Source organism: Dermacentor albipictus, chromosome 5 (assembly GCF_038994185.2).
Source record: "Dermacentor albipictus isolate Rhodes 1998 colony chromosome 5, USDA_Dalb.pri_finalv2, whole genome shotgun sequence".
Taxonomy (NCBI): Eukaryota; Metazoa; Arthropoda; class Arachnida; order Ixodida; family Ixodidae; genus Dermacentor; species Dermacentor albipictus.
Genome location: NC_091825.1, coordinates 104,890,485 through 104,914,042, shown reverse-complemented (window position 1 = coordinate 104,914,042; position 23,558 = coordinate 104,890,485). Strand labels below are relative to the sequence as shown.

The 23,558-nt window shown below is 44.8% G+C and overlaps 1 protein-coding gene across 5 annotated transcripts in view; it reads left to right on the top strand.

The window, feature by feature from the left end:
* LOC135905912 (metabotropic glutamate receptor 5-like) overlaps positions 1 to 23,558 on the top strand; it is a 392,463-nt gene that overhangs the window by 347,810 nt on the left and 21,095 nt on the right. For all 5 annotated transcript variants that reach the window (XM_065437030.2, XM_070538651.1, XM_070538653.1 and 2 more), the window contains 4 exons: positions 458 to 704; positions 9,861 to 10,093; positions 12,464 to 12,707; positions 18,884 to 19,058. In XM_065437030.2, coding sequence (XP_065293102.1) covers positions 458 to 704; positions 9,861 to 10,093; positions 12,464 to 12,707; positions 18,884 to 19,058 — 899 coding nt within the window. The remainder of the gene's footprint in view (positions 1 to 457; positions 705 to 9,860; positions 10,094 to 12,463; positions 12,708 to 18,883; positions 19,059 to 23,558) is intronic.

Genomic DNA, 23,558 nt, shown 5'->3' with positions numbered 1-23,558 from the left:
TCGAGTGTCGGCAGTCAATGTTATATACATTTCACTAAGTGGTGTAATGCAAAAGAATGCCATTTTAAGAGGTGCACTACCATGTTTGACAAGTTGGACAAGTTACTCATTATCGCTGCTTTTAATTTGTCTTGTTCTTCATATCAGAGGCCCTCAACCTAACAGTAATCAGCGCCCCTACTTGTGACAAGTATTTCACTTCTTTCCATGATGTAACGCATGGTCTACAAAAGGTCAATATCCGTAATCAATTAGGTTCTTTAAAGTTATGGAGACTTGAACCGAAATATTCGTGCACAAGTTGAACATTTTTCTTGCCTGCGTAGGTTGCGCCGTGTTTACAGAACAAAGGTAATATGGAAACGTCGAATACTTAGGAACACACAGTCATAAATTCGTGACCGAAGTTTGCCTGTGCACCGACCGTGACTCTCTTGTTGCCTTTGGTTTCGCGCAGGCAACTACGGCTACAACGGCATCGACGAGTTCACCAGCCGGGCCAAGGACGCCGGGATATGCGTGGCCAACTCGCACGCCATACCGACGGATGCGGACGACGAGGACTACAATGCAGTAGTGCGCAGTATCGACAAGTTCGGCACTGCCCGCGTGGTGGTCTGCTTCTGCGAGGGATTCACCGTGCAGGCGCTCATCAACGCCACCGCCAGGCTGAGGGTCGCCGGGAAGTACATTTTCTTCGGCAGGTGAGCACAGAACCACTCCCGTACTCGCGTGCATGGCTTCAGAGAGAGAGAGAGAGACGGAAAGAGAGAGAACACGAGAAAGTCAGGGAGCACAACCATAGACGCGCAGATCTGTGGGTATTTAAGCAGGTGGTTCCTCAAAAGTAAGACCAGTTGTTAAAAAAGCGCTCGTCCTCGTGTTGCTGCTCTTCTTCGTCCCTGTTTGTTTGCGCACAAAAACTTTCAAGATGAATCAGTTCCAACTAGGCCGACTCGCAGTTAATCTATAGACGAGCATCCGGTTTGCTACCTTACGCTACGTGTAAGGGAAATGGGGAATGGAAGGAGGGAAAGAGGAAGAGAGTCAGTGCTGAGCGCACGCGGGAGGATGCACAGGAGCACTACAAGCGGTCTCTCCCGAACCGGCACACTTTCGTCGTTCCAGCGAAGCCGATAACAGGTAAATTCATAGAGGAGAAACTTTAATGGCCTGAGTGGTGTGACTCGGCCTGCTCATTCCACGTTATTGAAAAGGTCTGCGAGAACGACAGAGCCAGGGCAGGAAGATGAAGGTACATTGAAAATGATGACGATGATGATGATGATGATGATGATGATGATGATGATGATGATGATAGCTGCTGCACAGTCTGCTGTTTTTGTGTAACACGTACATGCACGCTTCACGGCTCATCCGCCTTGGCCGAGGTGGACCAAATCTACAAAAAGCGTAGCCAAGAGACCGTGCATAGCATGTACGATCTGTGCATCTGTTCTCGCCGCAGGCGCGTTTGCGCGAAACAGCACTTGTTGCAAGTCATCAGTTATTTGTGACAACATCGCCTTGAAAACCGTGTCCGATGGTGACGTCACGAATCACTCTCGGTGTTAGCGTTTATATTCGGAGCTCCGAGCACGGCCGTGGTATGCGTGGCCATTTTTTTTTTTTTGTCCGAGCTTTTGCTGTTCACTTTATGCAACAGCTTCAGCCTCTCAACGTGACCTTTCGCGTGGAGACTTTCTGATTTTTCCACGCATTGCCACTGGGCAATCGCTCTTCCCTGTGTCGTCACCGCACTTTGCGTGGTCGGCTGTATGGCCCAGTAGACTGGCACGATCCCGGATACAATGTAATCAAAGCTGGGAAGATTTCGGGAAACGGTTTAAATGGTACCGGCCACCGGCAACAGGATCAGCTGACAGGGTCAGCTGATCCTGTTGCCACTTGGCTATATTAGTCCTCGCAAAGATATTAATGCGGCTTGTAACGCGGGCCGATCTCTGGAGCTGTGCAACAGCGCAGAACCCACACGTTTCATAGCATTAAGAGAAAGCATTAGCTCGGTGGCTGCTATCTGAATACATGAGAATGGAGAAACTGTTTTTCTTGGCAACCGCCACACAAAATTTTATGAGCTCTGCGGCATTTAAAAGAAAAGGTTAAAATCTAGTAACTGTTGGTAGCGAATTTTTTATTTAGGCCGTTCGACCTTTTTTTTAAGTAAGAATTGCTGAAAATCGCAAACTCTCAGAAAAAGAAACTATGAAGTTTCTGAAAAATAATGAGAAATAATATCGCAATTTTGTCAATTGCATATAATAGTACTTCCAAAGCGGACCAATTTGATGTATTCTACACGGCTTTCAAGTATAACATAAATATGTGAGTAGCCCTTTTGCAAAATTTTTTTAACGGTTATAGGAAATTCAAGTAAGATCTAAATTAATATATCAAAATTTTCCGCATTGGATGTCCCGACGGATACAATTAACAGAACTGCGATATGTGTTCTTCGTGCAGAGTTGCGGCTTTGTAAACTTTATCGCTCTATGTTTTTTCGCACTTACGAATTTCCAGTTTCGGGAAAGAAAAACTCAGCCCATTAATCGAAAATCTTTCAACTGTGACTAGAATTTAACCTTTTCTCTCAAATGCCGCAAATTTCATTAAACTTGGCTCCGGGGTTATCTCGGAAAAACATTTCTGCTTTTTACGCGTATTTGAATGGGCGGCGTTGGAGTTTGGCCCGAACTAAACCTTCCCCTTAACCAATAGAACTAACCCGCGGCCTTCTAGATCGCAGCGAGGAAGCGCCACGGCTAACGCGACGGCTAACGAAAAAGTGCCCTCAGCAGCGCATACTAGGTGAGTTCCAATTCTGGCCAGAATGGGAGGCAGCCTACTTAAGACAGCTAATCAGACAGCCCAGATAGCTTCGAGGTCATACAATGGAGCGCGTTTCGAACCGTCTAGAAGACGTATGGAAGACGCTTGTGTCACATGACGCCACCTCGCGGCGACAAGAAAAAGTTGAGAAAAGCACTCATTATTTTTGTATTTTACGTATTTGCGCCTGCGAACCTATGGAAAACACGATGTGACTTACATCAAGGGCTTAGAAAAGCCTGTCTACGTTTTCTTCTGAGCAGACGACCTTCCCGTCGAGTTTCGAAGCGTCCGGCTCAGCCGCCATGTTGTTTTGACGCTAAAGTAGCCTGCAACGTTTTTGATGACGATGCTATCGTCGCGAAGCTGTCTACTTTGGCGTCTTAGTGAGAACTGAAACTAGTCTTAAGATCGCTGCTGCTCCTTTGCCGTCTACGGCGAGTATTGGAACACAGTCACTGTATTTCAGCAGGTCTGCCGGGAATCTATCGATTGATTTTGACAACCGTCCTGCGATGATTTCTGCCCTGTTTATTTATTGATTTATTTTGTTAGGAAGGTAAACCAAGCGCAGGACGTTGACACCATGATTTCATTACCTTAGTTCTGAGATGAATGAATGAATGAATGAATGTGAATGAATGAATGAATGAATGAATGAATGAATGAATGAATGAATGAATGAATGAATGAATGAATGAATGAATGAATGAATGAATGAGCTTGCAACGTGGCAGTACGTCACCGCTTTTGGAGAAATCTCGCACGAAGACAACTCGATAGCAGTTACCATGTCGGGGTATTCTCACGATCGCTAAAACCGTAGAAAACATCGTGTTTTTCATGTTTCCGAGCACAGCCTTACTTTGTGTGCAAAGACAAGTAGGCTCTCCCACGATAGACGCAAGTCGTTAGTCGCAAGTAGTTATAGACGAGTCGCAAGTGATATATATCCCGCAGTGTCTCAGGCACGTGGCATCATTCGCAGTTTGGGCTGTTCAAGAAGAAATAATGGATATTGATTGGCTTTGGCCTCCACGTGGTGCAGCTTTCTTACGAGGGCCTACGTGGTGCCAGGCAACGCATAACTTCGACAAGTTGGGTTGGTTTGTGACGAGCATTCACTTTCGTCCAGTTGTAGAAGAACAACAATCGGACTGTTTTATTAGAACCATTCTCGTTGCAATCGACAAGTACGGTCACCATAGCTCTTATTCTGAACCTTTGCGGTCAGGCAATTGACAGCAATTCAATTCACAAACTTCATAAGTGACCATCAATTAGCCTTGGTAGTTAGCGCAACCTGACACAGTAAGTCACGCGCCATACACGAACGTGCGGTATTTTTTTTTCGTTATAGAGAACCTCTGTGCTTACATAGAGAAAAAAAAAGTCAGCGGGGATGGTGTCATTGCTACTCTCTCACGCATTTAATTGCAGGTAATTTAAAACGATTTTATTGACATTTCTCGTACCAAGCCGTTCGATATTTATTTCCCAAACAAACAACAGAGGCATACCAAAGCCGAGATGAAGTAACCTAAAAGAAAAAAAAAACTAGAGCTATCGTGCAACACAGACAGCCGGTATGGAGTACTCTATATAGCCATACATTTATTCCGTGCGTCGAATATAGAGAAGTATGCGGACTTCCAGGGAGTCGCATTTATTCTATTGTTCTTTTTCGAGGCACAACGATAAATGAGGGGATCTAGCTGGGGGATACCTAGTCTTGCTTCTACTGAAACCGCTTTTGTTTCTTTATGGGCTTCCTATTTTATTTCCTTCTGTTTTACTGTACTCCTCTTTGATTGCTTTCGCCCTGGCGTATGCTGGTTGCCTCTGCGCTCTGCGATCGTCTGATCTCTCTCGAAACTGAAAAAAAAATCCTCTTCCTCGCGACCAGCGCATCTGTCGAGAGGGATTTTCTCTTCGGCGTTAAGATGCCAAGCCAACGAAACGCAAATAAATCGACGGGCCTCCTCTGTGCAGTCGTACAGGTTGGCCGGCGGCATCGGGCTCCTTGCGAACTCTGCCGCGTCTCGCGTGCGCTGAGGAGAGCGCGTGTGTTTTTCCGAAGGGTGAGATGTGCACGCGGATCAGGTCTAGATTTTCAATATGTGCCAGATAGCCGAGATTTCCAATAACTCGTCACCCCTCCTCCTCCTCCTCCTCCTCCTCCTCCTCCTCCTCCTCCTCCTCCTCCTCCTCCTCCTCCTCCGAGTTCCATAGTTCTTACGTGGTTGATTTGATAGAAGGTTTCCCTTTCCCTCTTTGCCTTCATAACGCCTCCACAATAACGGCGTCCTACGCTCTTTCTTCGTTCCTTTTCTTTATTTTGAGCTTCCGTTTCCTTCCTATTCGTCCGTTTCCTTTTCTATGTCGCGATATTTGTGTGTGTGTGTGTGTGTGTGTGTGTGTGTGTGTGTGTGTGCGTGTGCGTGTGCGTGTGCGCGTGCGTGCGTGCGTGCGTGCATGCTTGCGCGCGCGCACGCATTATTTTCCGCGTGAGCATGTGTGGGCAGGTGTCATAAGGGGTTCGAAGGTCTTCTGCCTGGCTAGGAATTTCCGGGCAAACAGCACCATATAAAGAAGTGACAGTAAACGAATAAGCAAACAAGCAAGCGAGCAAAGATTAGAGATTAGATTCCAGGGTTTCACTTGCCAAAACCGCGATGTTATTAAGACGCCGTATTGGGAGACTAAAGAATAATTTTTACCTTCTGAGGCGCTATTTATCACGCTCATCTACTTATATTTAGGTGCATATTCAAGATAGCGTGCTCCTAAATCTAATAATAATAATATTTGGGGTTTTACGTGCCAAAACCACTTTCTGATTATGAGGCACGCCGTAGTGGAGGACTCCGGAAATTTTGACCACCTGGGGTTCTTTAACGTGCACCTAAATCTAAGCACACGGGTGTTTTCGCATTTCGCCCCCATCGAAATGCGGCCGCCATGGCCGGGATTCGATCCCGCGACCTCGTGCTCAGCAGCCCAACACCATAGCCACTGAGCAACCACGGCGGGTTCCTAAATCTAAGTACACGAACGTTTTTGCACTTCACCCCCATCGAAATGCAGCCGCCTTGGGAGAAGCAAGCAAGTGAGCACGCCGACAAACAAATCCACGGTGCTAGTTTATCAGATTTCATTCTTACGTTACCTTTCAATCGTAACATGCACATGAACACACACACACGCACACGCACATACACACGCAAGTACAAGGCGTTCAGCGCCCTTGCTAACAATCACCGGAGCAACAGCCACTCTTTTGACCTTTCATAACTTCCGAGATCACTCGTCTTTCTCTGCCATGCTTCAACATGCGTGCTCCACTACAGTTGTGCAGCTAGGTACCACGTGACGTCCGATCGCGTGCTATTGTTTTCGATTGCTTTTACCTCACAGTCCTGCCGGCGGCTTTCTATTACGTGCGTCGAATGTACTACATGCATGTGCGTTGTGGTCACAGTAGTCATGATGCCAAAACCTTTCATTTCAACGCGGCTGGCGGCAGCTGCACAGGAAATGTCTCCTGTACCTGTCGCGCATTTGATAGCTGGAAATGTTTGCGGAAGTGCCGTCTAATAGGAAACAAACGTAACGCTGGAAGGCTAGCTTCCCCTATAAATAATTCACGACGCTAACAGAGCCACTACTGGACGCGTGTCGACAGCCATAAATGATGAGAGGAGCCGACGGCTATTCGCTTTTGTATGTATCTTATGTCGAGCTGATTCGCCGTCCCTGTCGCCATGCTTTGATATTTTCTCTATACTTGTGCACGTCTGGTTTGGTTGGTGTTGTCCGCGAATTGAGGGGGATTTGCGACGAGTTTTTGTGTTTGGAGGTTCGCACTCGGACAAAGCTGTACAAATAGCGATTCAGTGCTTCGTCCGTTTACTTTTGTCTGTTATTTCTCTGGTACTATTATTTGATTCAATTTCATCGTGTACAAAACAGCCTATTTTAGAATTTTGTTCTCTATGGCTAAGCGTTTCTTATTTCTGTATTTTAAGAATGCTTTTTCTGACAGATGTTTTTCCCATCTCTTATTATAATGCCTCGTTTACATTCTGTGCACCGGCATTTGCAGCAAAAGCCACTCGCTGAAACTGATGCACTTGTAGGAATTTCGCGCCGGTGTGTATTTCGCAGATTACACCTCAACGTTGTTAACAAAACCTGAAGCTTTTCGGGATCATAGTGGTTTCACGAGGAGCCTTTGCAAGGAGTAGACAGTCGCGGGAGGTGGTGGTGCTGCGAACGAAACATTACGCTTGTGTCTATTTTTGCATCGGTGTAGCTGTCAGCGGTATTTGAAACTTCGGCCGCCCGCAAACAAGACGTCTCGCCTCAAGTTCCTAAATACACACTCAAAAAAGGCTCTGGTGATATAACGGTTACTAAGAGGAAACGCCAGCCAATCCTGATACTGGCCGTATTAGCGCTTTCCAATGACACGGATAACATATGAATCGAAAGTTTTGTGAGTTCGGCTCCTGGTGTTCATAGTCGCCATTGAAGCGCTATGCAAGAGTCCCAGTGGTGAAGCAGGTGAGGCATTGTTTTCGGCGCGGAGTCCATTGGCAGAAAGGCAGGGAGAGAGAGAGACTGTAATGAATGCTAGAGATGTTAGCTTGGCTGATCGCCTGACCTGCTACTCCAGGTGCTGGGTGATAATTATGATAGTTATGAAAGGCACAGAGACATACAACTAAGCATTCTATTTAACTGCCGGTAACTGTGTCTGCATTTAGAGTTGCTGAAAACAGCCATTTGTTCCTTTCTGTTTTTTTAATGATGCAATAATTATGTCAGCCGAAAAGAACTCGACTTCACTGTCGCTTACCGTTCTAAACCATACAGAGAGATTATAACGAAAATGTGGACGCAGACGAAAAGGATGCCGCAGTGCCATATTTTCTTTTATTGCCAACTATATGGACACTCCAGGCGCATTTCGGCTGTCGCTGTCGGCGTTGCCATCGCCGTGATGTTCCGAATAAAGTACAGCATACAGCATACAGCATACGCCGCGCGCCGTATGCTGTATGTGCGAGTGAAAACGTGCGAGAGAAAGCCAACAATGGCGGCTCAATCTCGTAATCGCAAGGCAGAAAAGCGGGGAGGAAGCGCGCCGTCTTCCGTCGCGCGCGAGGTACCGGAAGAAGGGCAGGGAGGGGAGGGGGGGCATTGTACTCCGGAGGCTGCTGCGTGGGGTGTGGCTGCGTGTGGCCACGCGATCCCTATTTTCGCGCGGTCATCGAGTGTGATGTGTTCATGCTTGCTTGTGCGCGCATCACACCATACTTGTTAATTTGCTTAGTAAGCGAATACTTACAATTTTATACGGCCGATAATACTACTATCCTTACTTCGCATAGATGTCTACTAATTTGCCATCGTAATGACCTTTCGGGCGAAACTGGTGCTTTTTGTTCCTCGTTGAGCATCGACCTTGTTTTCCTTGTTTCATGTACCACTGCGTAGGGGCGTATGTCTGCAGATGCCACGCAGATGCCACATACTTCTGAATTTATCCAACTCGTGATGACAAGAAAAACATCTTAAATATGACGCTAAATGAAAATCTGGATGTAACCAAAGACTATTTCATAATTCGCTTCATTTTGCGGAGTGTAGTGCAAAACAAACGCCTTTTATCAGGTGCACTAGCAGGGGCGGTGTTCTGTAAGAGTCCACCTAGTGGACATGTCCATTTCGTCTGCTGTTGAAGTTCTGATTGGCTGGGGTGGGCTAGGCTGCGCGTCCGCAGCAACCAGGCACCACAGTCATTCAGCACTTCAGCAGCAGACGAAATGGACATGTCCACTAGGTGGACTCTTACAGAACGCCTGCCCAGGTCTCACCAGTACTCTGGCTTTGTACGAGCAAGCAAAGTTCGCCGATGCTGTTTATTTGCGGAAGAAGTTAGCGGAATCGCTCTTTATCCCTGCTGTTAACCCCTGTTCTTTCTTGCATCAGAAGGCCTTCAACCAAATAATAGTTGGCGCGTCTACTTTTAACAAATATTTTAAGCTCATTTTTTTCATAATATAGCCCAACGCCGATATATCGATATATAAATATGTCATCAATTATTTGTAGTAATCATTAAAGGTGGCAATATATATATATATATATATATATATATATATATATATATATATATATATATATATATATATATGTGTGTGTGTGTGTGTGTGTGTGTGTGTGTGTGTGTGTGTGTGTGTGTGTGTGTGTGTGTGTGTGTTAAAGCCATAATTTCCGACTGAACGGGTTAGAATCGCATCGGTTCTCACATTATACATGAAATACGAGGCGCGAAAGATTGTTTCACCAGTACTCTGGCTTTGTACGAGCAAGCAAAGTTCGCCGATGCTGTTTGTTGCCTAAAACTACTAAGCAAAGCTTACGATGCAATGAACCTTCTGAAAATGAAAATGTGTCGCGAAAACAAAAATAAATAACGGGTATGATGTTCGAGCTTTTCCTATATCGCAGCGTAATTGCACAAGTTAGGGTGGGTAAGTGGTTGCTTGTACATTGTCAGTTTCTGTGTAGATACCTGAGTCATTCAGGTTCCGTATGTAGGCATTTGTGCAAGCCCACCTGGCAATCATGGTAGTGCTCAAGATCCTTCATAGTGAACGTCCTTAGCAGTTAAGCACATAATTAGGCTAGCAAAAGTATCGCTTTTCATTGACTGTTTGCCTGAGCAGGAGTAAGCGATAATTTTTCTTGAGTGTTGTGGGCATACTGGCACTATTAAAGTGTTCACAGTTTCCTTTTCCAACTTGGAGAATTTTGGGCACAGTAGTAAGGTGTAGTCTTAAGACTATGCATACTTATGTGCTTTCTGCGCGAGTGTACTCTATTTATTAGGAAAAAAGAAGTACTTCCCTCCCTTCCTTCTCTCTCTGTTTTTTGACAATGCGAGAAGGTGCGTGCACGGCTTTTGGTGGTCACCCTTATCTTGGCTTGTCGTTCCGCAGCGACGGCTGGTCCGACCGGCAGGACGTGGTGAAGAACCAAGAGAAGGCGTCCGTCGGGAGCCTGTCCATCCGCTTCCACGCCAACTACGATCACGACTTCGACCGCTACTACTTCGGCCTGAACCCGTTCAGCAACGTGCGGAACCCGTGGTTCAAGGAATTCTGGGAAGTGCGCTTCAACTGCTCCCTAGGCGTCGGTCCGGGCTCGGCCCGCTACAACCGCACCTGCACCGGTTAGTACTTGACCCTATCTTCTGAGAGATGTCTTTCCCTGCATAGTTGTGATGATGACGATGATGATGATGATGATGATGATGATGATGATGATGATGATGATGATGATGATGAGGAGGAGGAGGAGGAGGAGGAGGAGGAGGAGGAGGATGACCGTAGCTGCGGGCGGGTATATCTTTTCGGAGGCGTGTCGGCAATTGCCACTCCCGGGCGTCCTCATTATTTTTCGAATTGCGGCGTTAAACATGCCGCTGAGTTAATCGCGGCGTAACCCTCTCCTCAGCACAGACGTCGCGGCGCGAGATGACAGCTCCGGTAACCTCGCCACTGGGTAGCTGGCGGCGGGATTCGAATGCACAACCTATTGCAATCACGATTTCTGGTTCTCAGTTTTGTATGTTGTATCAGTAGCCGGCCATTACAATAGAAAGCATAAGTCAGTCCACCAGCCGCTTGCAAACAGCTGCGAACACTCGACAGACGACGTGTCTGCTGAAATGCCTGGACAGACATTAATAACGGAGCGTTTTTAACCATCACTAACTGTGTTTCACATTTAAACATGCGTTAGGAGCAAACAAGAGTCAGCATTTGGTGCTTTCCAGTGATGCGTTGTAGGCACGGGGAGTCACGAACACACTGAAATCGTTATCTTGGCAGATAATCGAGAACAGCCTTCTGGGTCCCGGAGACATGGAGGTTGGAATCGAGATTGACTTATTTCAATGTACTGACACCTCAGTACATCAACAAATATGTACCTGAATGGTCAGGATAGCGGGAAAAAAAAGTTGCATTTTAGTAGCTTGACTAGCCCGCCCACCCGCTGCTTTCAATGGAAGCAACAGAAACACGCTCACACAGAGCAATTCAAAATAATTTTCCTGATTCAAAGTACGAAAACAATAATGATATCACGACTAAAATAGAATTTTGCTATACCGCGCGTAAGCTTTGAGCTGTTTGTTCAAACCTACCTAAGACAATACCGTAATAGTTGCAGTCCATAATTAGTTCGTGGCCTGGGGATATACCAATAATTGGCATGCCTTCTTAAGCGTGAGGAGGGATTAAGAGTTAAATTTGCTAAAATGCGAGCGTGGTGGCCGTTTGGGATTAATTTGGTCCTAAAAGCTGTCAAAAGGTGGTATACGTATACGGTCGTAATATTTAAAACATTTAATTTGGCAAATAATTCGGACGTGTGCGCATTGTACGACAAACCTGCAACGCACAGGAATTTCTTTTGCAATATGATTTAGTTGTGCAACAATTTCTTGGTACCGGTAACCCCGACTGGACGACAATAACGCAGATGAGGAGAGAATAGACGGTTATGAATCAACATTTATTGGGCCCGAAATAAATCGGCGGTGCACGCAGGCACCAGGCGGTGCCTATATAACCATAACCTTTATATATATATATATATATATATATATATATATATATATATATATATATATATATATATATATATATATATATATATATATATATATATATATATATATATATATATATATATATATACATATGCCTTTATATATATAAAGGTTATAGAACATAACCTTTTCCTGCTCTGGCAGTATACGCTCACACTTTCACAGCATATCTACGGTTTTGCTAAGTTTATTTCTTATGTAATGTGCGCGGTGTTCCCAGCACATATACTCGTGAAACACAATACCCAATATCTTTGCAGGCGAGGAAATGTTTGTTCTAATATTATTTAAACATTGGGAATTAAGTATTTTGCATGATGTAGATTTGGCCTAGAAACGAACAGCTTTTGTTTTAGCACAACTAATACATAGTGAACTCCTAACTGTCCAAGCGTGTAATCTGTTTAATGTGTCATTTGCACATGCTATGATGTTATCACCATTCGTTTCTAAAAAAAATATATAAACTCGTATCGTCTGCATAAATTACGTATTATGCTGAGCTATGTGTACTTACGATATGATTTATGAAAATAATAAACAGAAGTGTGCCGAAGCTTGCTGCCGTCTTGTAAGCCATATTTATTTTTTCTAGCACCGGCAGTTGTTTCTTTATGAACACACTTTGGTGTCGATCGGTCAAGTACTATTCAATTCACATGCACAAAATCACTTTTCAAGTCGGCTTCTATTAGTGACTCGCACGTAACGAAAGTGAGAAAGACGTAGGCGTTTCCACGTGTATATTTTTTTGTAATACCAGCAACCGTTTTTCATTATGTGTATGACTGCATCATGCTCTCCCTTGCACTGCCTTGATATCAAACGCCAACCTACTCGCTCATAGTTTCATCTCAGTGAACTGATTTTTTTTATTCCGCCTCACCTCAACATTGTAATTCTCCACTTTGTCCCACGTTCCAGGCAAGGAAGATCTTCGGGAAGGTCACAAACAGGACACGAAAGTGGAGTTCGTCAAGAAATCTATCTACACCATGGCATACGGCCTTCACAACATGCATCGCGACCTCTGCCCCAACACCTCCGGCGTGTGTCCAGCCATGGTGCCCGTCAATGGCTCCGTCTTTTTGCAGTACCTCATGAACGCCACGTTCGCTTGGAACAACGAGACAGTCTTCTTCCACGAGAACGGAGACCCGCCAGGGCGGTGAGCGAAGCTGCGAAATATCATCTCGGTGCTTTCCAAAAAAAAAAAAAAAATGAAGAGAACATATGCTATATTACAAGTGAATATGGGAGATAAAGTGGGCCTCGTGCTGTAGGCAACGGTTAATCTTGTAGTTTAAAACTTGGAAACACCAATACCAAGTACTTTCTTTTTCTAAATAAAGAACTGTCTACGTAAAAAACTCTAATACCACAAATCCCACATACTGTGATCGGATATGATACATAGGGATGGGTGAATCTTTGTATAAGAACAAATAGTCTCATCTGCAATAATATTCTTCTATATATAAATAAACAAATAGTTATAATATTCAGTAATATGTAGTTGAAAGTTGGACGTCCGATCGTTGAAGATATAGAAATGAAAACGTTTCGGCTCCCGTACGGGAGCCTTGTTTACTACCTGATTGTGAACAAGATTTTGAACGAAAGTTTCTGTGCTGGAGTCGAAGCGTCTTTTATTTCTTCTTTTGTTATCTGGCCGGTGTCCAACTTCTAACAACTTACAATGTCTCCTCCTGACCAGACGGCTTTCCATCACAGTCATGATTTGAATAATACCTTTTATATATATATATATATATATATATATATATATATATATATATATATATATATATATATATATATATATATATACACAAACAAAGTAACAAAGTAAGTAAACAAGACAACAAAGTAATTCATTGGGTGAGACGGGGTTCAACATCTTGTAAAGGCAGCGCCAGCAGACGGTACTGAAAAAAAAAAGTAAAAAAACAACAACAAGAAAACAAACAAACAAACCAACAAACAAACAAACACGGTTTTAGTAGTTGAACTGAAACTTTTATTGAAAACGCACATGCATAAAGAAGCTATAGGCAACACGTGGAAGTGTAGCGGTGTGTCTAGCTAAGTGTTAACGTGGAGAAGCAAGCACAGGGCTTCGCTAAAGAGAGTCGAATATTCAATTATTCAACGAATAAGTTTTATCTTTATGTAACTTCTGCAAGGAAAATAGGTAGTGGCATATTAATCTAAGATGTAGCTTTGCCATTTTTTGTTGTTATTGGATCTTTTCCTGAGTATATTCAAATGAGGTAAGAATCACTTCTCCGCAACGTGGGTACATAGAATTTGTGTCACTTATAATAGTATACAGCTGAGGAAACGAATTTAGCTCGATATATAAAGACACCATCTTAACGGTGAAGAAAACTTGATGCACAGTAACAGAGCTTGAAAAAAACAAACACAAAGAGACAACAAGAACAACAACAACAACAACAACAACAACAACAACAACAACAAGAAAAACAAGAACGCGTCGAGCACAAGGCACTTAACTATCCAGTCAAGAAACTTTCAATCATTTAACGTGGCACCAAATTGATTTTGCTCGCAGCCCACTAGTAGGGAGCCCTACTAGGTAAGTGCGCATTGTGAAGCAACTAGAACATGCTCGATCAATGTATCAGCATAGGGATAAAGATGTGGAGTTGTTGCTTACAAAATCGTTTTCCATTGTTGTGCACATTCTAGCCACCGGAAATGTTAATCTAGCGTAAAGTACATGCAAATATTCTTTGTGAAAAAATTCAGATGTTTTTCTGACGCACCGAAAGGATTCGTGGTTTAAAACGCTGTGCAAAATAGGGGCGTGTCAAAGCAAACAGGTCAATGTACTAAGAAACCGCTGAGATGCGACTAGCGTGGAATCAATAAGTTTGAAAGAGCGCAAACAGGGCAAATTCGTATTTCTTTGTGCCACTTCTCTTGACGTGGCAGTAGATCTGAAAGTTTGCTGTTATACCTTGTTTATACTTGAAACCTCTTAGAATGTATGGCATGGAGTGCTTGAATATATACTGGACATAAAGACGTAAAAGAAAAAAATAAGACCAACACGGACGGTAACTTTCAAGTTCTTTCTGACGTCATACGTTATAATTTGCTTTAATTAATTTATTTATTTCACGCTAAGGACCAGGTGCTTTACAGAGGAGAATGGGTACAAAATGCAAACAGCAAGCACAGCAATATTAAGGTAGTATTAATAAAAATGATGACGTTCAAGTAACACGTTAGTATACAATGCTGGCTGGCGCATCGGGAAAAAAACATTTTTTGTCACCAGCATATGCTATGTCAGCGGGAAGGTGGCTCCACTCAATTGCCTTGTCTGCTCATACAGTGTTACCTTTTATCGGGCGATGCTAGTCGTTGCAAATACAAAGGGAAGCATTATGTAAGAAAAAAAATTCTTTCGGGTAAGTTATGCGTAGTTTATTTGCTGTTGCTGTGTACCTTACTTGACTTTTAACTTTCAGTTTTGCTGTGGCATTCGTTTACTTACGTGAATGGACTTTGCGTTTTTATGTCACTTGTCTATTCCCTATTTTCTTACCTATTTCTTTGTTTCCTATCGTCTTCTTCTCTTTTCATTCCCTCCTTCCGAAAGAGTAGGCAGGGTCGGTGCCCCTCCCGGTGGCAGTTGTCAGCTTGCTCCCTCCCTGTTTCTTTTGTATACTTGTATTGTTTGCGTAACTACTACTACTACTACTACTACTACTACTACTATTAAAAATAATAATAATAGTTAATAATGATGATGACGATTTGGATTGGATTCAGTTATAGGGTGGCAATAGTGTACTTATGCGACTGGAATTTCTGTTGTTATGATTTCATTACTTTTATTATGATTTATACCTTTTTTACATCCTCATGGGAAAAGGAGTAGCCGGCGACAATTAAAAGCGACTACATCTCCTAAATACCATATGGTAATAATAATTTCAAAAATCCTAATTAGTGAAATCTGGAACGCCATGCGCTGACGCCGCGACTTCAGTGCTCCAGGCGTAGGAGTAAGAAATGAAGGGAGCCTGGGTTACGAAATCAAATTTTTTATTCTGCTAACAAAATGCTCCTGTCATTAAAGTACCGCCAGGAAAGTTCAAGAAAAAAAAAAGAACAAGAAAAGGAAAGCGCCCTACGCCCGACCTCACACCTAGCTTTAGTGTCTACTTACAAGGCAGTCCAGCCTTCGCGCTTATCTCAAGTGCAGTGTAACGACCAGCTTAAGGTACCTCACTGACCCCGGAATGTCAACAAGATCGCGGAAACAAAGAAGTGAATCCGAAACTCTGTCTCAGACGCAGGAAGAGAAAGTTCCCGAGGAGTAAGCCAGAATGATGGCCACTTTGCCGCACGTCAACCCCATTCTGTGCTTGTCCGCCGTCCGTGACTAATTACGGCACCGTGTCGTTGCTTCCAGACGCGCCATTTCCTGAGCCGAGAGCACACACAAACGCATACACAGCATTGTGCGCCCGCCTATTGTTTTTCGCTGGCTTCTCGCTACCTATTTGCGCTTCGTGCACCTGTCGTTGATGTGCCTTTGTTGCAGTCGGTTTCTTGAACCTTGTTTCTTTTGCACCGTGTGCTATTTTGTCCGGGTACCTAACGGCACGTTTGCTGCTCAAGAGAAAACGAAAGTGAAAACCGTATAGTCTCCTGACTTTTTTTCTAAAAGTGTAGTCCCTCTGCAGTGTCTTCCCTCGGTCTGTGTCGCTGCTAGCCCATAAGTTGACTTCTTCCGTCATTAAGTAGCCAGAGGCGAAGCCAAAGGTCGAGAGTCTCTGTACAGGTAACGACGTTGACCTCTTCTCGCGGCAACTTCAAACACCTGTGGCGAGCAAATGCGTCGAGAAGCGCGGATGGAAAAAAAAATCTGTTCTTTTCGTGTCCACTTCGATGCAATCGGAAATTCGGCGACCGTTATCTTGAACAATGCTTCGGTAGCTGCTGCATTCTTTTGTTCTGTCCGCCTCGCCAGTTCGGAACAGTCGGTGGCATTCTGAAGGTAATCGCTAGAGCGTTGACTTCTCTGCTCACGTTCGGTCGCGAAAGCGCAGTCCGGAAAGAGAAAGAGAACGAGAAGATCGCAGAACGGGCGTTCGCGTTATCGTTGTTCCTAATACTACATCTTAGTTTTCGTCCACTGTCGCAGTAAATGACGATGTTCGTAAAAAATAATGTTGGCAAAAGTCCTGATTCTCTGAAATTTTAGCGCTGTAAGAATCACTCATTAGTGCTGAGGAATCCGGTGTGGAATGCGCAAGTTGTGAGCGGCACAAAATTTGAAGCGTTTGATTGTATCCCTTCCGATGTAACCGAGACAAGCTCGGATGCATCGAAAGCGTTTGTTAGAAGACTCTGAATTCTTAGCAGTTTGTGCGGAGCTCTTTCTTTCGAAACGTACCCTGTCGTACCTATGAGTACAACTAAGGTCCTATGGCGAGCTAATGAGAAGGTCACTGATTCATTCAAAGAGTTTACCGTCCCAAAGTATCACTTGGGCTGCAGGAGAACGCTTTGTGCACGGACGTCCTTGAACCATTTCGTTCGATTCATGTGGCGTTGTTTACCATGCACCAAAAGCGCGGTGCACGAGGGTTCTCACTTCGCATCCGGGGCCTCATAAATATGCAGCAGCCGCTTCAGGAAGTCGAACCTACGACCTCAGTATGCTAGCGGTATGCTACCACCACTTCATTACCACGACAGGTCGTGTTACATAAGCTTTCTTGAAATATCAACATTCGCCGAGCAATTAAGGGAAGCAGAGACTAGCCGAACCTCAGGCTATCATAAAGGAAGAAAGCCGCCACTTTTGTACCAGTTCCACCATGCGGATCATTAGATGGCGCGCGAAATATCTGAGAATGCAGTATCGAATTTCGCCCTCCAGTTAAAGACTATAATTTCAAGTACGGAAACTAATGTATCGTTTTCTTTCTATGTTTAAGCAGTTTCTGTACACATCCGTCTTTCATACTTCATGTGCTCCTCTAACCTAGCTACAACGAAACTTAATTCATTCCACGGTCCTTTTGTTTAATTGTTTATCACCAGCGAGCACGAAGTTAATCGGGTAGGAACGACGCTGTAGTTTATCACTAACCAGTCGTTATACTGCTAGCGAAAGAAGAAAGTTTCCGAGGAGGCGACGTACTTTTCTTTTACCCAAAGCGAACGCGACAGCACGGAGGAACCAAATGTCGCGGATTCGTTTCCTCGAAGCCGCGCTCATTGGAGTGGGTGTGAGTCGGTTTGGTTTCCGCAAAAAATTCGCCCGGCTGCCGCTTGCTGGTAATGAAACGCCGGCGGCATAATCGTCACGGATGGTTCGCGAAAAAAAAAAGAAAAAAAGAAGAAGAAAAAAAAAAAACAATCTGCACTGAAGGTGCTTTCCCCAAGGCAGAAGTAAACTCGCCTGCTTCGGAAATATTTTTGCCTCAATCGTCGACGCCAAGTGTAGAGTCAGAGACAGAACCACAGCCGGCGGCTGGTTTACGCGCCTCCTTAGAACGAATTCGCAGCCGTTTCAAGATTTTCGGTTGCTGCCGCCAGCTGCAGAACAGCGCTGACTTCAAATCGCTTAACTCTTCAGCTTCCCGCGTCTCTTTCGCGGCGTAGTTAGTGCCGGCTGCTGTGGACGTTTTCACGAAGACTAAACACAGCTTTTGACGCTTTCGGCACGGCAAATTTTGCCAGTCTTTAATTCATGAATAACTCCTTTGTGTTTTCGTCCTTGTATTCCTCGTCGCGTTCACTTTCCTTTTCACAGTTTTTCTTTTTCTATTTCTTGTAGGAATTTCTTTTTCTAGCAATCGCCTGTTACAACAACCTTGTCTACAAGGAAACTATAGTAATTTGATTTTCTTTTTTTTTGTCACTGAGGGTCGCCCTTACGCTACGTGTGATAATAACGCAGTACTGCAGACGAATGCACGCAAACCTAATCCAGAACCTGTTCTTGTTTCTATGTTAGATTTAGCCATTGCTTAGAATGACCACTACAGATTACGAATTAGAGTACATGTATTCAGCAATACGGAGTGTCGCTACATTGCGTGAATGCTAATCGCATTAGCGTCGACAGTGCCCGTGTCATGGGTTCTGCCGGATATTTTTCATCGAGATCAGTCCTAGGTAACAAACTACGCACGTTTTCAAACTGTACCCATACTTGTACACGCATCTACGCGCACAGTGCAAGGTGCAAGTAGCGCGTTAATTATGGATATGCGGTAGAACGATCCTTGCTTCGGGCTGTCATTTCAGCGCATGCAACTGGTTCCCGTTCCGCATTCGTTTATGCAGGTACGACCTGATGAACTACCAACAGCTGGGTGAGCACCACTACGACTACGTGCAGGTTGGTTCGTGGGTCAACGGTGAGCTCACCATGACTGGCGAGGTGCAGTGGCACCAAGCACAACGAAAGACGCCGCCCGTCTCCATATGCTCGCTACCCTGCGAGAAGGGAAAGGTCAAGGTACGTCAATCTGTCACGAACCTCGCGGTGCTTTTCTTTTTCTTTAGTCGAAATGACGGTAAGACAAGCCCATCTCGACACCTCACATGACCGACGGCTATTCATATTCGTATATTGGCCTCGCTCTCAGCCACAGGCCTTCTGCAGCGATGGTACTTGAGGTTGGCGGCGTCTGTTAACTTTTTTTTTCCTGATAGAGGGAACACTTGACAAAGGAATCACATTCTCTGACGAATACGAGTCTGGTTACCGAAACCTTGGCGTCGAGTGAAGGTGACCTAAACGCCTCTTTTATGTTCCTCGATGTGATGGCAGTAGTGATGGTGTTAGTTAAACCTGAGCCTGCTCAGGTTCAGGCTTAATCTGAGCCTCATAATCTTTATAACGCTCGTCTGTGCGTTTCTTGCCATGTCACTCAGGCATATCACCAAACGTCGAAATAGCCGCTGTGTCTTGTAAAAACAACGTTAATACCTAACACTTCCTTCTACGAACCACGTTAACCTAGTGTTTACGACGTTGCGCTGCGCATCTCGAGGTCGTTGGTTCGATCCCTGCAATGGTGGCCGCTTTTATTCTGTCAGCTTCTCTAGAAGTGTGCACACTGAGAGACACCGCGTTCCCATTTCGATGTTGCTTTTGTTTGCAAAATAGCTGCAGTGTCTGCCATGTCACCTCTGTGTATACCCCCCCCCCCCCCCCAGAGCCATTGTAGACACCACGTTTCTTCCCCTCGACAGTTGCGCTTTACAGCGTTACGCGCGAGCAGTCAGGTTGCACTCAGCCACAGCGACATCAAGAGGCTCGCATTGTTTCGAGACGCAATAAGCGCGAACGAATTTGGTCAGAACGTTCCTATGCTCCTTCAAGATGTCCCTATGCATGCCGTTTTCAAATGACCCTGAGAAGATGCTGATCTCTCCAACTGCGTACCGATCAGCAGGGACACGGAACCGCGTAAATCGCGTGCTTTCGGACAGGTGCTCCTAACGATCTTCTCTGAACAGCAGACCAGAACGGGTCATTTTCAAAAGTGGCACTTACTTCAGGGCACTTTCGTCAGGCACTGTTTGTAATTTTTTTTTGTGGCTCATCTCCAGCGTGAAGTGTTTGTCGATGACCGCTCTTGTGCGCGGGAATTCGCTATTAACGACCTCGTTAAACCATTTCTTAAGCTGCGTTTCAAAGGTGGTGCACAAATGGCAGACCGGCCTCGGGGCCAAGATGTGTCGTCAGCGCAAGACTGCTGCTAATTGTATTTCTTTTTTTTTCTTTTGCTTTCTCGTACAAGGTGTGCTTCTTCGCCTTCTTTCTTTTTTTTTTCATCGATTTGCTAGTCTCTCAATTCAGCTAACGCAAAGCAACACAGGTGATCGCACCGATCCTTTTGCACACCCACCTTTCAGCATTTTCAAAAGAAGTTTGTTTTACTCTTAGTAGAAGTGAACCTCTCCTGTGTGCACAGCTTCGGTCCATACTTTCAAGTTCACGCTACCGTTTTTTTTTTCATGACCTTATGTTATACTTGCATTAATGTGCAATAAAAGCCGCCTTAAACCTTAATTCGTATTTATTTTTTCTCGGAGTGTGAGCTGCTGTGATTTCCGCAAGGGCTCTACAAGTGCAACGCTTTCGATAAAAAATTTGGACGACGCTTAAGCTTCGCCTTTAAGAGTGGAACGCAAGAGCGTTCTAAGACCGCTTACAGCTTTTCATGATTCCCGGCAAATGCAGTTTATGTAACCGCAACGTTTACCGGGAAACGCTGTCTGCGAACGCTATGCACAAAGGCGAGTTGTCTGGTAGAAACGCGGCCTCTTGCGTGGGTCGATCTCCTATTATTGTTTCGCACTTTTAATATTTCAGTCTGAGAAAAGCTAACATAAAGAACATGCGCTGTCGGTGTTTTATTTTTGTTTCATTACATTTTGGTCTGCCTTTCTCAAAATTCCGAGAAATAGCTTGGTAATGAGTGAAAAACAAGGTATGAGAGAGAGAGAAAACTTTTATTGTCAAGTTTTAGTGGAGCTTTCTTTCCCAGCGGTGTGGGCTAGCGTGGCGTCTGCTTTGCCGCGACGCTATCAGCCCATTCCGCCAACCGTATCTGGTCTTGCGGGTTGGAAGTTTTCGTTTTTTTCTCCCACTCGTCATGTGAGGGAGCTCGCCTAAAGAGTTCTCTCGGGGGAGGGTTCTTTTGGCATCCCCACAAGATGGGATCTTGGTCCGCAAGGGGACAGCTACAATGTTTGCAGTTTGGTGGATATTCACCACCGGTCATTGCAGCTAGCCTTTTTGGACTAAGTACAGATCTAGTCGGTACTCTCCTGAGGTTAGTGGCCTGTATTCTTGTCAGTGTCTCGTGCGGGGATGGATATATTCGCCTGGATTCGCGGTAATTAACGGTCATTTCGTTGTAGGTGTGGATACCTTCATGTCGGTCAACCCCGTCGGGCAAGCCAACTTTGGTGGTAGAGAAGTAGTTCGGTATGCATCGTTCGGAATTTGGTTGGAAATTCTTTTCGTCGAGGTGTTGTTCGATGCTAAACGCCGACGCGGGACGCCGACGCCGGAGTGTATGCGACACGGGCGGCCTTAACGTTATCGTGTTGAAACGCATTTACATTACACAGGATGGCGCTGCTGCAGCCATCAGGAACACACGCGCAGACACACGCGCACACGTATACGGAGACAGGCTAAAACACGTGCCATAACAGGGAGAGTTCAGTGTTTCGTGAGCCGTACTGTGTTCCTATATGCGTTGCAAAGGAAATCCTGGGCGTTGTAAGAGCTTCGTTCACGTTATTTGGCACACTCTATGCAAAAGCTTGCAGCTAACTTGTCTGCTCTAGAACTGACACACTGCACTGATACATCCACACCAGTACGCTGAGATTACCGCGTTTTGCACCGTCCTACAACTTAGGTGGCACAAGCTTGTACTTATGTCCGGTGGGCGTGTTCCTAAAAATACCGCAGCGCGTCACGGCAGCGCTACCGCCTCACGCCTAAATACGCCTGGAGCTTTTGAGACGCTCACCTCTCCTTACTTTGTGGTGTGTGCAGTTATTCTAACACGCACGCTCTACGCCACAGAGGTCTTTCTTTCTTTGTTTCTTCTTTTCTTTTGGATCAACGTCGTACTGAAAAAAAGAGACAGGCCAGGCTAGCGAACACTCGCATCATGGCGAGTACCCTTCGGGCTTTATTCCGTGCTCGAGATGAAAATCCTGCCACGTGTGGGTCGGTTCGTTAATGATGTGGAAGGAGGCGACTTTTGGAGGATATGTTTCGTCTATTTTTTTTTCTTTCTTTTTTCGATGCCTACTCTTGTCTGCTGAACGCGTCTCTGTGAAAAAAAGTAATCGCTTCAAGAAGTAATTATAGATAAGAAAGAAGTCGGGTCAAATCTGCCGAATGACCTCGTCCTGTGCTACCCGTACCGTGGCGCCAGTTTTTGACGGAAGCTTTGGCTTTTCTCAATTTTTTTTAGGGTTACCAACGTCTGACTGCTTCTCTCGTTTCCTGTGGGTGGCTAAGAGATGGGAAGTCCGGATTTGGAGATTTTCTGGACGTTGACTCGAGTGTGGTCAACCGAAGACGGCGGGTTTAGAAAAAAAAATTTCAGCCTTTCTTTTATAATGTAATAGTAGCCGCACACAGTGAACACGCTCCAGCTTGGCAAAAAAAAAAAAAACAGTACATTCTTGAAACGGGCAAGTAAATGAAAAGAAAAAAATATGCTTTTAATAATAAAACCAGAATAGCTTTTTTTTTCCGTAGAGGTTGCAATAGGAACGAAAATGAAGCCCACCTTTTCGAACCAAATATAGAATAGTTCCTGGCAAAGTCTAATCTAAAAGATAATACAACAACGCGCGTTGTTCTTTTTGATGAAGGTAATTTTCCCGGTGCTTAAAGATACCGAGAGTGTTTTCATTTTCCTACTACGTATTTCCTGCATTTAAAAATGCGCCTTAACTTGACGCCCCGACTTGACTTGGCCAAGTTAGGCACAGTATAACGCCAGATGTGATCGTGCCCAATATGCTCATTGCGTTTGCTTCGGCGCGTTCGCGTCAGGCGTTACCTCGTGCCGGACTTGTCAGAGTCAAATCGTAGCTTCAACTTAAGACGTATTTCTGAATACGGGGGTAAGTATTTTGCGTTTTACAAGTCTCGAAATAGAATACACATGTTTTTTTTTTTAAGTTCACCCGGCTCCCAGAGACTTGTACAGCGCACCTTGTCACTTGGATAAGCAGCTTAGCTCAAACTGGCTGGCGTAAGACATCGGGTATAACGTTACAGATCACTCGCTAATAAGTGCACATTCGGAGACGACTGTTACGGAGAGTATCAATAAGGAGGTAGTCTAGAAAGAATAGCGCACTACGCGACATGATTATGAGGCATGCCGTAATGGAGGGCTCCGTATTTTGACCAGCTGGGTTTTGCACTCAATGCAAAAACCAGCTCAATATGCACTCAATGCACTCC